At 34.6% G+C, this 13371-nt stretch overlaps 1 protein-coding gene across 1 annotated transcript; it reads left to right on the top strand.

The window, feature by feature from the left end:
* The first annotated feature begins 5162 nt into the window (after positions 1-5162).
* Positions 5163-12154, top strand: LOC110800490 (UDP-glycosyltransferase 86A1). Its single transcript, XM_056832262.1, has 3 exons — positions 5163-5206; positions 5350-5405; positions 10716-12154. Exons 1-3 carry the CDS (start codon positions 5163-5165, stop codon positions 11648-11650), a joined length of 1035 nt encoding a protein of 344 aa, XP_056688240.1. The 3' UTR covers positions 11651-12154.
* Positions 12155-13371: the final 1217 nt, after the last annotated feature.

Here is a 13371-nt window from a genome sequence, read left to right as displayed (position 1 = left end):
TGATCGGGTCAAAAAAAACTTATTTGTAATGATTAAAGTATGATTTATGAAGCAATAAAAGGGGTAGATATCCTATAAGATCGTCATATGCATAAAATCGTTGATTTATAATTAAAAAGCATTACTGTACATGCGGTGACAAAGTGTAACTAATTAGAATATAACTATTTGAATTGGTTATTATAAACTATAAATATTTAATTGTAGTGTATAAGTAATTGAATATAATTATCTAATCACATTATGTAACTATTTTTACAACAAAAAACAATGTGTAAATATTTTATTAAAAATAAATTATTAGTCAAAACCGTAATATATAATTTTATAGGAGAACATAATACAATTCAATCATCTTCAGTGTGAGGCCACTGTGAGAGAGGCGAAGAAGACAAATAAACTATCAATTCAAAATAAGCTCCTAGTGAGATCACGGTCCGAATGTTTTGACACCGGATCCGTGCGGCGCACTCTTGCCTATTGGCGGCAAGGATGTGATTCTTGTGAGGAATGTGTGTCTTGTGACACGTAGGGGCACGAGCAAGCTTTTGATTCTGAATGGGTGCTCTTGCCTATTGGCGACAAGAGCGAGGGACGAGGGTCGACCGGGGTGCTTGTGTCCGCACAGCAGGCACAAGCGGGACCAGCACGGAGAATTTATCTGTTTGTTGGACTTTGTGGGATTTGGGATGCTTTGGAGAAAGTGGAAGCACAATATCTATAAACGCCTACAACAAAACACAAGCAATAAAGAGATAACAATAATTGGTGAGAAGTAGGAATTCATTCATTCATAGAGGTTTATTTTGAATTAGCTACAAACTACCAGTGGACACTGGATTGACAGTAACATAATAATTTCATCTAGAGCCTAGAAAACTATTAGAAAGGTACCTAGAAAACACTAGATAAGCAAAATACAAGTAAAGGAAGGTTGGATTCTAACATCCTCCCCCACTTAAGATGTCGACAACCTCGTCGACTTACAAGAATTACAATGGATAAAAGAAAAAACTCCTATTCTAAACTATGTAGTCTTTTATGCACCGTTGGTTGATGGCGGTTGCTGGAGTCTTCCTTGATCTTCTTGTCTCTTGGTAGCTTGTCTTGTTTATGTTGGAGTCTTGTTGATTTGGGTTTGATGTTTCTTGTGAGTCCAAGTCTTCCTTAATTCTTGTTTCTTTCTCGGAGCAGCTTTTCCCGAACTAGCATCTTGATTCTTGTATCTGTTGTGAGAGTGTGTCTGAGATGCCGTCTTTCTGTGTGGCTCCATCACTCGCTTTGGTGGGTATCTGATGCAAGGTTGCTTCTGTGATGTTTCCTTCTTCTGTGGCTTCATCACTTGCATTGCCGACAGGTGTCGGACTTCTTCTTCTTCTTCCTCTTCTTCCCGAGTTATCATTTTCATGGCGCCCATCTTGTAGATGGCACTCATTCTCTGAGGCTGCACATCTTCTTCTTCTTCGGACTCACCTGTTTCATTGACCGTCATGGCCGACAGTCTCCTTTGGAGGTTGCCAATCTCCCCTTTGTGTTTGCACTCCCACCATTTATGTGGCCCTTGACATAGCAAGCAATTAAGCCTACCGATGTTTCCCGAGGGCTTGCCGACTTTGGATTCTCTTGTTGATTGGATGGGGACGGCCATGATTTATAAGTCGTTTCCCCCACTTCTTACCTTGAATCCCCCAACTGAGCCGGACGACACCTTCGAGCCACTAGTTACGCTCTTAGGTGAGTTTGGAGTCGGGCCTTCCAAACTTGTAGGCGTCCCCCTTGGTTCTTCATCTGAGCGATAGCCCCTCCCAGTGGAGTAGTCCATTAGTCGCTCTGCAGCAGTCATAGCGGCCAAAAAGGTGTCAACTTTTGCCCTTAATACTTCACGTTGCGCCCATTCTTGTAGCCCGTGAATAAAGATGAACAACCAATCCTTTTCTTTCATGTCTCGGATGTCCAACATGCAAGCCGAGTATTCTATCACATAGTCACGTATGGAGCCCTTGTGGCGGATCTCCTGCAGCTTCATTCTTGCAACAAACTCAGTGTTCTCGGGGTAGAACTGGTCTTTTTGTTTCTTCTTGAACTCTTCCCAAGTATCTATCTTGACCTTCCCACCTTCGACGTCGGCGTGCTTTATGCGCCACCATAGCTTCGAATCATCCGACAAATGCATGGTCGTAGTATTAACCTTTAGATCATCGCTCAGCTAACAAATTCTGAAGTATTGCTTCATGTCGAAGAGGAAGTTATCAACTTCCTTTCAGTCTCTAGCGCCACTGTAGTCTCGAGGCTTTGGAGATTTAATTTTCATTGCCCCACCTCCGCCCGAGTCAGTCCGTGCGGCGCGCATCAGGGTCGCGCACATGTCTTGCGCATCTTCTGTTTGCTTCTGAACAAAGTTAAGTTGTTTCTGAAGCGCTTCTTTCTCTTGCATGAGGTCATCAACCGCATTCTCGAGTCTTTCTATTTCTTTCTCTTGGCCAATCACAACTTCCTCGAGTCGGGTCCAGCTCTCTGACTTGCCTTCTAGCCATGCTAGTCCTTTTTCGATTGATTCCATTTCAGTTTTCTTCCTTGGGTCTCTCGGGGCCTAGGTTTGAGCCTTGGCTCTGATAGCAATTGTCACGGTTCGAATGTTTTGACACTCGATCCTGTGGCGCACTCTTGCCTTTTGGTGGCAAGGATGCGAGCCTTGTGCGGAATGAGTGTCTTGTGACTCGTAGGGGCACGAGCAATCGTTTGATTCTGAATGGGCGCTCTTGCCTATTGGCGACAAGAGTGAGGGACGAGGGTCGATAGGGGTGCTTGTGTGCGCACAGCAGGCACAAGCGGGACCGGCGACGAGAATTTATCTGTTTGTGGGACTTTGTGGGTTTTAGGATGCTTTAGAGCAAGTGGCGACACAATATATATAAAGGCCTACAACCAAACACAAGCAATAAAGCGATGTCAACAATTGGTGAGAAGTAAGAATTCATTCATTCATACCCCTCATAGAGGTTTATTTTGAGTTAGCTACAAACTACCAGTGAACACTGGATTGACAGTAACATAATAATTTCATCTAGAACCTAGAAAACTATTAGAAAGGTACCAAGAAAACACTAGATAAGCAAAATACAAGTAAAAGAAACTTGCATTCTAACACCTAGAGTCCTAGTGGCTGTGAGGCTTATCAAACATTCAAACATGTATGCGCATGTGTTTGAACTTTGAAGTAATGTTACAAAGCACTAGACTTTTCCACCAAACGTCACTTGCTCAACGCCAATCATCTACCTTTACTTTACTTTATTTTATTTCATACTTCTAGGGCCCGTGCTACGCATGGCTATTACTTTAATAGTAACTTGTTTTTTTGAAGGTACTTTAATAGTAACTAAAAGACTTGTGATATTAGAAAAACATGAAAATAAAAAGGATATATGAAAAAGTATAAATTCAAAAGTTGTGTAAAAAAAATATTCAAATGAACTAAATTTGCATATTACTATACAAAGTTAAAAATTATAGTCGTTTACTTGTATGTAGAACGATCTAACAACGTTAACCAAACCCGAATGACTCAAGACTAATTTTCAAAAAGACCTGAGCATAACCGAGTTAGTTAAACACAACATATTTTGAATTGAGTAAAATCTTGATAAATAAACTTATATGTTATTTTGAATCGAGTAAAATCTTGATAAATAAACTTATATGTTAGTCTACTTACCATGTATTATTATTTTAAATAACATTCTTACTTACCAGTTACCATGTATTATATTATTAATAGTAGACTAACATTAGAAGCTCATTTATCAATATTTTTTATATTTCTTATCAGATTAAAAATTATAATAATACATAAATAAAATTATATCAGAAAGGTAAAAATAATATTGATTTAGCTTTCCTCCAATAATATATTATGCAATACACATCTATGGTAATTAAAATATATTTTTATCTTAGTTTCCTAAAAAAACGTAATGTAATTTATTTATTTTAAAGTAAAAAGTAAAAAAAATATTTTGGCGGGAAAAAATTGCACCAGGAAATGACACGTGTCATTCCTGATGTCTCTTTTAGTATATAGTAATAGATTAAAAAGTGCTCTTAATAATATATGTCACGTAAAACCCCTATTTATTAACGAAAATGATAAAGGTCGTAACTTGCGACCTTTAATCCATATCACAATGATGACATGACATGTTTATGTGTCATGATTTAAATTGGAAACTAAAATGTTTAACTAATATAACATATTATACATGTTACAAAAAAAGTAGGAAAATCTTAAGATTCTACTGCCTCCGTTTCATAAAGATCTTTGCAATTACTGTTTCCACAAATTTTAAGATAAAAGTAGAAAAATTGTTCGAATATAATAAAATATGGATAAAGTAAGAGAAATGTGTAAAAATTGGAGTTAAGGTAATGTTTGGGGTCTAACATTTCACATTTTTCACCATTCAGGACCTACACCTTTTTTTTCACCTTTTGGGACCTCGTTCTCATTTTCCGGCCATTTAACTCAACCTTAACTCACCTGTGGTTAATCTATCTAAAATGTTTTTTTTAATGCAATAACTACATAAGAAAAAGAAAAACAAAAAACAAAAATGGCAATCCCACTGTTATTTAGCAATTCAATCCTTGCTGCTCATGTATTCATTTACAATTTTAATGGGTCAAAATCATTGGACATTCTTTATCAGTCATCTTCCTCTTTTTCAATTGCTCTCCTCAATCGCAATCAAACACCCCGCTTCAAGAATTAAAATCCTATCATTTTAATTTTTTTACGACGATGAACATTCTGATCATTTAGGCATCTTAATTAAAACCAAGCTGGAGAAACTCCATGTTACTGGCGAACTGTAGAGAAAAATGCGGCATAGAGCTTTGAGAGAAAAGAAATAAGGATTTTAGAAGTGACGAGTTGTTTGATTAACTCCTTAGCTGGGTAGAATTTAGATTGATGGACAAAAATTATCGGGTAATCTTGGAGAGGAGAGGAGAGGAAAAAAAGTGGGTGTTGAATGGTGATTTTACTCAATGGGTGTTGCTGTTGGTAGTGTTAAATGGTGTTTTGATTATCAATTCTTGAATGGATTGGGGGGGGGCGGGTATTGAGTTGGTTGGGTTTCGAAATGAAGATTGGTTGTGCGTTAATGGATTTGGGTAAGGAGATGAGCTTGAAGGGTTATTTTAACAAGTAAGAATTTGTTTGAGGTGTTTTTTTTAACTGGATGGTTTTGGTGAGGGTGGTGTGTGGCTGGTTTTGGTGACAACGGTGGCGGTGAGGATGAAGGTGAGGGTGGTGTACTAGTGCGTGGTTGGTTATGGTGATGGTGGCAGTGAGGATGAAGGTGAGGGTGACAGTTTTAACGGCAATGATGATGGTTCCAATGAATGTGGGTTGAAGGATTAATAAAAAAGGGAAATAAAAAAATCATAACTCAAACTTTTAACGAAAGGAGCTAATCTTTTTTGTGCGTTGGTTAAATTTGGCCGGAAAAGGAATAGCAGGTCCCAAATGGTGAAAATAAAAGGTATAGGTCCAAAAAGTTGAAAAAAGTGAAAGGTTAGACCTCATTTGTTAGCTTAACTCTGTAAAAAGGTGAGTAGGAGTAAGAAAAAAATGAATAAAGTAAGAAAAAGTTAGTGGAAAAATGTAAATATTTCGGGATAAGAAATGTAAGGTAGTAAATTTTAATGTCGGAAAATAAAATTAAGCTAAGTGTAAAGAACAATATGAAACAGACTAAAAATGAAAGTGTAAATGTCATTTTGAAACGGAGGTGGCAATTTACAAATTGAATAATGTAATTTTTTATTTGAAAAAAAAGTTTATGATTTGTATATATAGGAAATATTTATTTTTTTCTTTGTATCCACTACCTTATTTACATATTTTTCATAGTAAAAATATTGACCTACGTGGAGCTCATGTGTACCATTTAAATCCGACACGTAAGATTGATATAATTAAATGTTGTCACAACTTACGACCTTTATCATCACCCATTTATTAAAACATGTCATATTATCCCTGTAACAACTACCCGAGGGACTCCAACCCTTAATTATATTCGACAAATTTATTTAATTGTACAGTACGTCACCCTGTCACTCTATAGCTATACTTCGAGTTACTGCCTAGCTTGTACAGACGTACAATAATATCAATATGCAAGTACTTATAATGTGAAGTACTTCCTCCATTCTCAGCTTCTTTTAGTTACAACGTTTCTATTTTAGGTCTTTTTTTTTAATTGTAACCTTTCTTTTTTTAGTAAATTTTTGCATTTGACTTTACTAAACTACCCTCATTCATATTCAATAACCAACATGTTTTTCTAATTGTATCTAAAATCGGGCCATAAAAGTAATTTACTACGTACATATCCACTTACATTTTAAAAAATTGGGTGAACTGTAAAGGTTGCAACTAAAACAGAACAAAGAAAGTATAAATCGATTTTTTTCCTGAAATACCGCTGAGTTTTGCCATAATTCACCAACTACTCCTCGGGTTTCAATAACACATAAAGTATCCCAAAAAAACTTAATACCCTAAATACCCTTAATTTTAACGCGTCGTTAGTGCTCTATTAGCCCAAATTTCAAATTAACCAAATACCCTTACTTTTAAACTTATTTCATCAAATCCCCTATTTCGGAAACTTAATTCACCAAATACACATATCTTTAAAGTACCCATTTTGATGCCCGCTTAAGAGCTAGTTTTTGTGTTTGAAAAAGTAGTCGTTGGTTATTCTTTACCATATAAATACCCATTTTCTGCATGGTTCGTGTGGTTGAGCAATTATTATGTTAAAAGTACAAGTATTTAGGACTTTAGGGTATTAAATTTTGTTTTAAAGGTATTTAATGTATTATTGAATCTCGACAAGTAGTTGATGAATTATGAGAAAACTCAAGAGTATTTTAGGTAAAAATCGTAAAAGTTAATAAGATTTATTAATATGATTAATTAAAGGAGATAGTACAAAGGTTAATAATTTTTATTCATATTCACATCATAGAAGTCATCCCAAATCATTCGATCACCTTCTCCAATTCTAACAAGTTGATAATTTGAAAGTAAATATTGACACAAATCTAACAAGTTTACACATGAATATTTTATCTTACCTGTAAATTATCAATAATTGTCAAAGTACAATATGTGAATATTGTAAAAAGTCCAAACGTTGCGGGTACTAAAAAATAGAGAAAGTAATGCTTTGAATTTAGTTGTTTGCGCATTGTTAACGAAAGAGAAGAAAAATTAAAGAAATCGATTAAATAGGATCTTCGTAGAAACAAGCAATGGCAGAGCAAAAGCCTATAAATTGGATCAAATTTTTTAAAATAGAGAATACAAAATGTATCATAAAATAGTTAGTAAATATGAAATTACATTTTATAAGTTGGTAAATACAAAAATGTGCAATTTAAAAGGTAGTAATAATATGAAAAAATAAATTTTTTCCATACATTTTCACGCATAAATAAACTTATTTTTGATAAAATAATTATTTTGCAGTTCAAATAGTATAAGTTCACAAAATAAGTCGAATAGAACGGAGCTTAAGTGAAATCCACGTCAACGGATAATTGGATGGAATTCGTTAAAAATGGTGAATACAAAACGTATCACAAAATAAAGTTGGTAAATATTACGGAGTAAATTATATTTTATAAAGAAGAAAATTTTGAAAAAAATATATGAAAATCAGGATGTGGTACTATGAAAAATTCCTAGATACAAGTAAAAGTAAGATGAATCGAAAAGAACTCTAATACTCCCTCCGTATTTATTTAAGAGATACACTTGGTCGGGCACGGGTATTAAGAAGACGAATTGAATGAAATAAAAATAATAAAGCAAGTGGGGTTGGGTAGATATTTTAATAAGTAAACAAGTGGGGACCATGTCATTTTGGGAGATGGGAGGTGGGAGGTGGGATGGGTTTATGAAATTATTTGTTTAATAGGATGGTGGGTCATAGGTTAAATTAATTGTATGTTACTAAAAATGGCAAGTGTATCTCTTAAATAAATACGGCCGGAAAAGACAAGTGTATCCCTTAAATAAATATGGAGAAGTATGAGTTCAGTGCATAGCCAAATGGAAATTTTGAGTTTTTTTTTTCTCAATAATCCAATCTTTTGGACCTATTTTCTTTTAATGATCCTAACCGTAAATAACTCGTTGTAGTAGGTTACCATGACACATGTCACTCTTTTATTGGTCTAATTTTCTTAAAAGATTTTTTCCTTTCTTTCATTTCTTTCCTTCGAGCCGAGAGACCCCTCTTATTTAACGATCTGACGACTAGGTGAAGCATAATTGTTCGTGTGTGAGTTTGTGGGGGTGAATAAAAGAACAAAATAATTGGTTATTTAGGTGGACGATCATAAAGGACCAGAGAATTGTTCAAAAAGGTTGGATTATTAAAAAAAAATATGTCATATGTGAAATTAATAAAACAGAAAATCTCAAAGGTTTGATTATTAGGATCAATTAATCCTATCCAAATTCATGTTAGAAATTAAGCATATTGTTTTTCAATACTCATCTCTCTCCGTTTCTTAGTATTCTTCTTGTTTAGAATCTTATAACTATTTAGCATTTTTAGAACATCTACTTATTTCTTCCCAATATATTAAAAAAAAACATAGTTATGCGGATAAGTCTTGTTTGATACACTGTATAACTTAATGTAGGCTTTAAAATATCATTTTTTTTATATAATTAAAGACGTTGAAAGTCGAAGGTGTGCATTGACATATGTACACAGCCACAGGCAAAACAAAAATAATTTCAAATTTAAAATTATTAATCCGGGAGTATATTTTTATATTTGACTAGATTATATCCCGTGCATGCACGGATATTTTAAAATTATTGTTTGACCATATTTTTTATAAAATATTTCTCCTCCTAAAGCTAATGCATAATTAATTAAATCTTGATCATATTCATATTTAATCATCTGATATGAAACTTTTGTCCTATTACGTATTACCTATTTTATATTTTATATGCATAATATGCTAATTTGATCAAAATATTGACTAAATATATTTTCTATTATTGATATACCGATTTGACGAAAATATTTCAATATAATTTTGAGCAAGTTATTATGTGGTATTTATTATTGTCATATTTAGTAAGCCAATATTTTGGTTCCATACATAAACCATTTATAAAAACTTATAAATAAAAAAATTAGATGTATTTTAGGAAATAGGATTTTGGCGGGAAAAAATTACACGAGGAAGTGACATGTGTCATTCCTGGTGTCTGTTTTAATATACTCCCTCCGTCCCGGAATACTTGACCTATTTTACCTTATCGGGCCGTCCCTTAATACTTGACCTGTTTCTAAAAATGGAAATATTCTAACAATATTATATTATTTCTCACTCCACCCCTATTAACCCACCTACCCCCTACTCCATACAAAAAATAATTAAAAATTCAACCCCTACTCTCCCCAACCCCACCCCTTTACACATTTTCCACTAATTACATTAAAATAATACCCCACTATTAACTACTACTACCTCCGGTTCAAAAAGATCTTTACAGTTACTATTTGCACGGATTCCAATGCAATATTTAACTACTAATATATCCAATTTCGTATGTGAAAAAATTATAAAAATTTGATATTCTGAAAATACATCCCGAGACCAATCTAACAAGATGTTACATGTAACGTTTTGATGTATATAATGGTGAGAATTTACGGTTAAAGTTTTTATACTTTGGACACATTTTCCAAAGCGTAAAGAACTTTCTGAAACGGAGGAAGTACCTATTAAATTAAATAAGTCAATTCAAGTCCCTTAAACTCTGTACCGGTCAAACCGGGTCGAATATTCCGGGACGGAGGGAGTAAAGTAATACTCCCTCCGAACCTAAATGTTATTCCCGTTTGTCATTTTACGCGGTTATTAAGGAAAAAGAAAAATTATAAGATTAACTATTACTTAATGTAGTTTTATGGGAAATTGTTGCTTTTTGATTCCATTTTCACAAAAAAACAAAATAGTTGAACCAATAGAATTTAAGGAATAAAAATGCCAACTCATTAATCCATCCAAACTTAAACCAATCAATGAGATTACAAGGTTTTTTATTGATAAACCAATAGAATTACAAAGTTAAAATTCCAAAGAAGAGATTAAAAAGAAAATAAAAGAAATGGGAAGATTATTTTGGGACACTAAAAATGAAATCGGGAATAACATTTAGATTCAGAGGGAGTAGATAGATTAAAGGACTTCAATTTGAACTTAGGTACTCCGTAATCCGTATTATCCATTCAATTTTGGTCTTACGTCAAATTTAGAGTTTGGCTTAATGACAAGTATGACCGTAACATCTTTGCTCACACTCGGCAAGTTGTTTTTATTATTTCGGCCTTTGTCATCTGGCCGACTGCAACTTGAGGTTCAAAATCATTTTTTTTTGTGTTTACTTGAAATCCAAATTTAATCCTTTAATCTATACTATAAGAAAATTTAAAAAATTGTGTATTATTGATGATGTTATTAAATCATCATATCATTGAATAATTTCACCAATCTTCAAACTCATACACTTCCATTATATTTAAAATATCTCTTGTCAACGTGTCGAACTTAGAAATTATTCTTCCACATTACACATTTTTATTTGTTTTATTCATGATCATTGCTAGCATTAACCAATTTTATTTTTGACAAACACCTTTTTTTAGGATCAAGTTTGCGCCACGATCCTATAGACTATATACCTGGAATAACTTCGATTAAACGTACGGATTTGACATCATATCTTCAAGAAGAGGACTTGACAACTTTGCACCACCAATGCATCTTCCAATCAATGGATGATTCTAAACAAGCCGATTTTATCCTAGCTAACACAGTCCAAGAGCTTGAAGCCCATTCTATTACAGCCATTGAGGCCCAAATCCCATTTTATGCTATTGGGCCACTATTTTCACCAGGCTTCACTAAAAGCCCAGTGGCAACTAGTTTATGGGCCGAATCGTACTGCATCCAGTGGCTAGACTCAAGACCTCCTGGCTCAGTTTTGTATGTATCATTTGGTAGCTATGCACATATTAGCAAACATGAACTTGAAGAGATAGCTAATGGAATCAAGCTAAGTGGGGTTAACTTTATTTGTGTTATCCGACCCGATATGGTGAGTTCCGATGATCTAGACCCACTTCCATTTGGGTTTCGGGACGAGGTTTGTGACCGGGGGATGATTGTGACGTGGACATGTCAGGTAGAGGTGTTATCTCATCGTGCAATTGGAGGTTTCTTAACGCATTGTGGTTGGAACTCGACTTTAGAAAGTATATGGTGTGAAGTTCCTTTACTGTGCTTTCCCTTGTTGACCGATCAATTTACCAACCGTAAACTAATTGTGAATGATTGGAAAATTGGGCATAACCTTTGTGAGGAGAAACCCGTGAAAAGGGAGGAGGTAACGCGAAAGGTAAAGGATTTAATAGGTGGATCCATGGGGTTTGAGCTCAAGAATAACATCAAGGAAATCAAACGAGTACTAGAGAATGCAATGAGAGCAAGAGGATCTTCAAAGCAAAATGTCGAAAACTTCATTGAGAAATTGAGCACTTGATAGTAAGAACAAAGATGATATCATGTTTTAAGCCATCAAATTGAGTTTATATTGGATAGTGTATACTCAGTTTTCCTGAATTTGTTCTTTAACTCTGTCCTGGTGGGGTAGATTATATTTGTAGTGATTTTGCAGGTTTGAATACTCCAAACTTGGATCAAGAATCAAGAATGTAGAAGAGATTCGAGATTTGTTAGCTGAATACACTACAAAAAATTGTACCATTAACGACGAGAAATCCCGTCGCTAAAGGCCAATAATCATTGATTAATGACGGGATTTCCCGTCATAAAATGGGTCGTCATAAAATAGGTCGTCGTTAACACGTCGTAAAAGACATTTGCGACGGTTGTTCCCGTCTTTGTTTGGTTGTTGTCCCCGTCACAAAAGGCTTTTGCGACATAATTTTTGACCCGTCGTAATTAGATTGTCATTAAAGATACAAATTCTTGTAGTGATATTATGAGCTGAGGTTTTGTAATAGTTTGAGTTTATTTTTGTGAATGTTTTGAGAATGGTTATAAGAGTTATTACAAAATCAATTTGCGTAAAAGACTCAAGTAAGATTTGCAAGTATTAAGTTCTCTTAATTAGCAGCTCAAAAGAACGGGTTGTTGCAGTTAATATGAGGAAGATATAACTAAGATAAGGGTAAACCTTTAATGTAGTGATGCCCCCTTGGTTCACCTTTGGTCTAAGAATTAGCCTATACTTCAAACCTTGTAAATTGTAATGTGTAAAAGATAGGCATGCAGAGACTACGTCAAATTTGTACTCTTTGTAACAATCAAGCATGACGACTTTTCTAGCTGGCCGTGGCCGCCACCATTCACCATAACATCAGTGTCAAATAAATGTTAAATACGGAGTAACAATCACAGAGAAATGCCAAATTCCGTATGTCACAATTCACAGATTTCCAAAATACCTCCTACTTTTTTTTTACTATGCCTACCAAGGGCACTTTGCATTTTTGCAATAGGGTTTTACCTTATCCTTTCCCCTCCTTTCAAAGTATCCAGTCCATTAACCCTATTCGGACAGGGTTAATTCGAGAGGGGTTTTAGCTTAGTAGGAGCCTTCATCTTACCTGTAAAAAAATTTAAAAATTAAAAACTACAGAGTATAATATTTTGAATTAACGCCATAAACATAAATCAAAATGATCACGACTTATGGAACACATTAGATTGCCTTGCTTTTCCAAAATAATATCACCTATGCTAAAACATTGCAATAGACATTTTTGGTTTAAATAATAAATACTCCGTATAACATGGTAAAATAGGATAATATTGCCTTCGTTTTATTTTTATTTGCTTCGTTTGACCAGTTTTGTAAGAATTTTTTGATCAAAATGGAATAAGCAAAAGAAAGAGTGAGTAAAATAAATCTACAGGTAGTCAAAAAAACTGCCGCTTGACTTTCTCTCTCTAAAAGTTTTCTCTGCCTTCTCTCTTAACCCACCGCCTAAATTCTCATCCTTTCTCGCCGGCGATCGGTGATAAATCACCCTCGCCGACGAGAGATCGGTGTTAATACCTTTGGTTTCCTTGTTTTTCTAGGGTTATTTTTGCTTTTAGTGGCCGATCGGTGCTCTTGAAGGTTTTCAAGCTCGGTTTCACCTACCATAGTCGGCGGCCAGTTGTTTTTCGTCGGGGTTTAGCTAGTTTGAATCGGCTTTGGTGTTGATTGGGTGTTACTCAACGTCGTTTTGGGGG

This window comes from Spinacia oleracea, chromosome 6 (assembly GCF_020520425.1).
Source record: "Spinacia oleracea cultivar Varoflay chromosome 6, BTI_SOV_V1, whole genome shotgun sequence".
In the NCBI taxonomy this organism is placed as follows: domain Eukaryota; kingdom Viridiplantae; phylum Streptophyta; class Magnoliopsida; order Caryophyllales; family Amaranthaceae; genus Spinacia; species Spinacia oleracea.
This window is presented reverse-complemented; position numbering and strand designations above follow the sequence as displayed.

Coding starts and splice junctions, on each gene's coding strand:
- LOC110800490 (XM_056832262.1), top strand. CDS start 5,163: ATGGATTTGGGTAAGGAGATGAGCTTGAAGGGTTATTTTAACAA. Junction 5,207..5,349: donor TTGAAGGGTTATTTTAACAA/GTAAGAATTTGT, acceptor TGATGGTGGCAG/TGAGGATGAAGGTGAGGGTG. Junction 5,406..10,715: donor TGATGATGGTTCCAATGAAT/GTGGGTTGAAGG, acceptor GATCATTGCTAG/CATTAACCAATTTTATTTTT.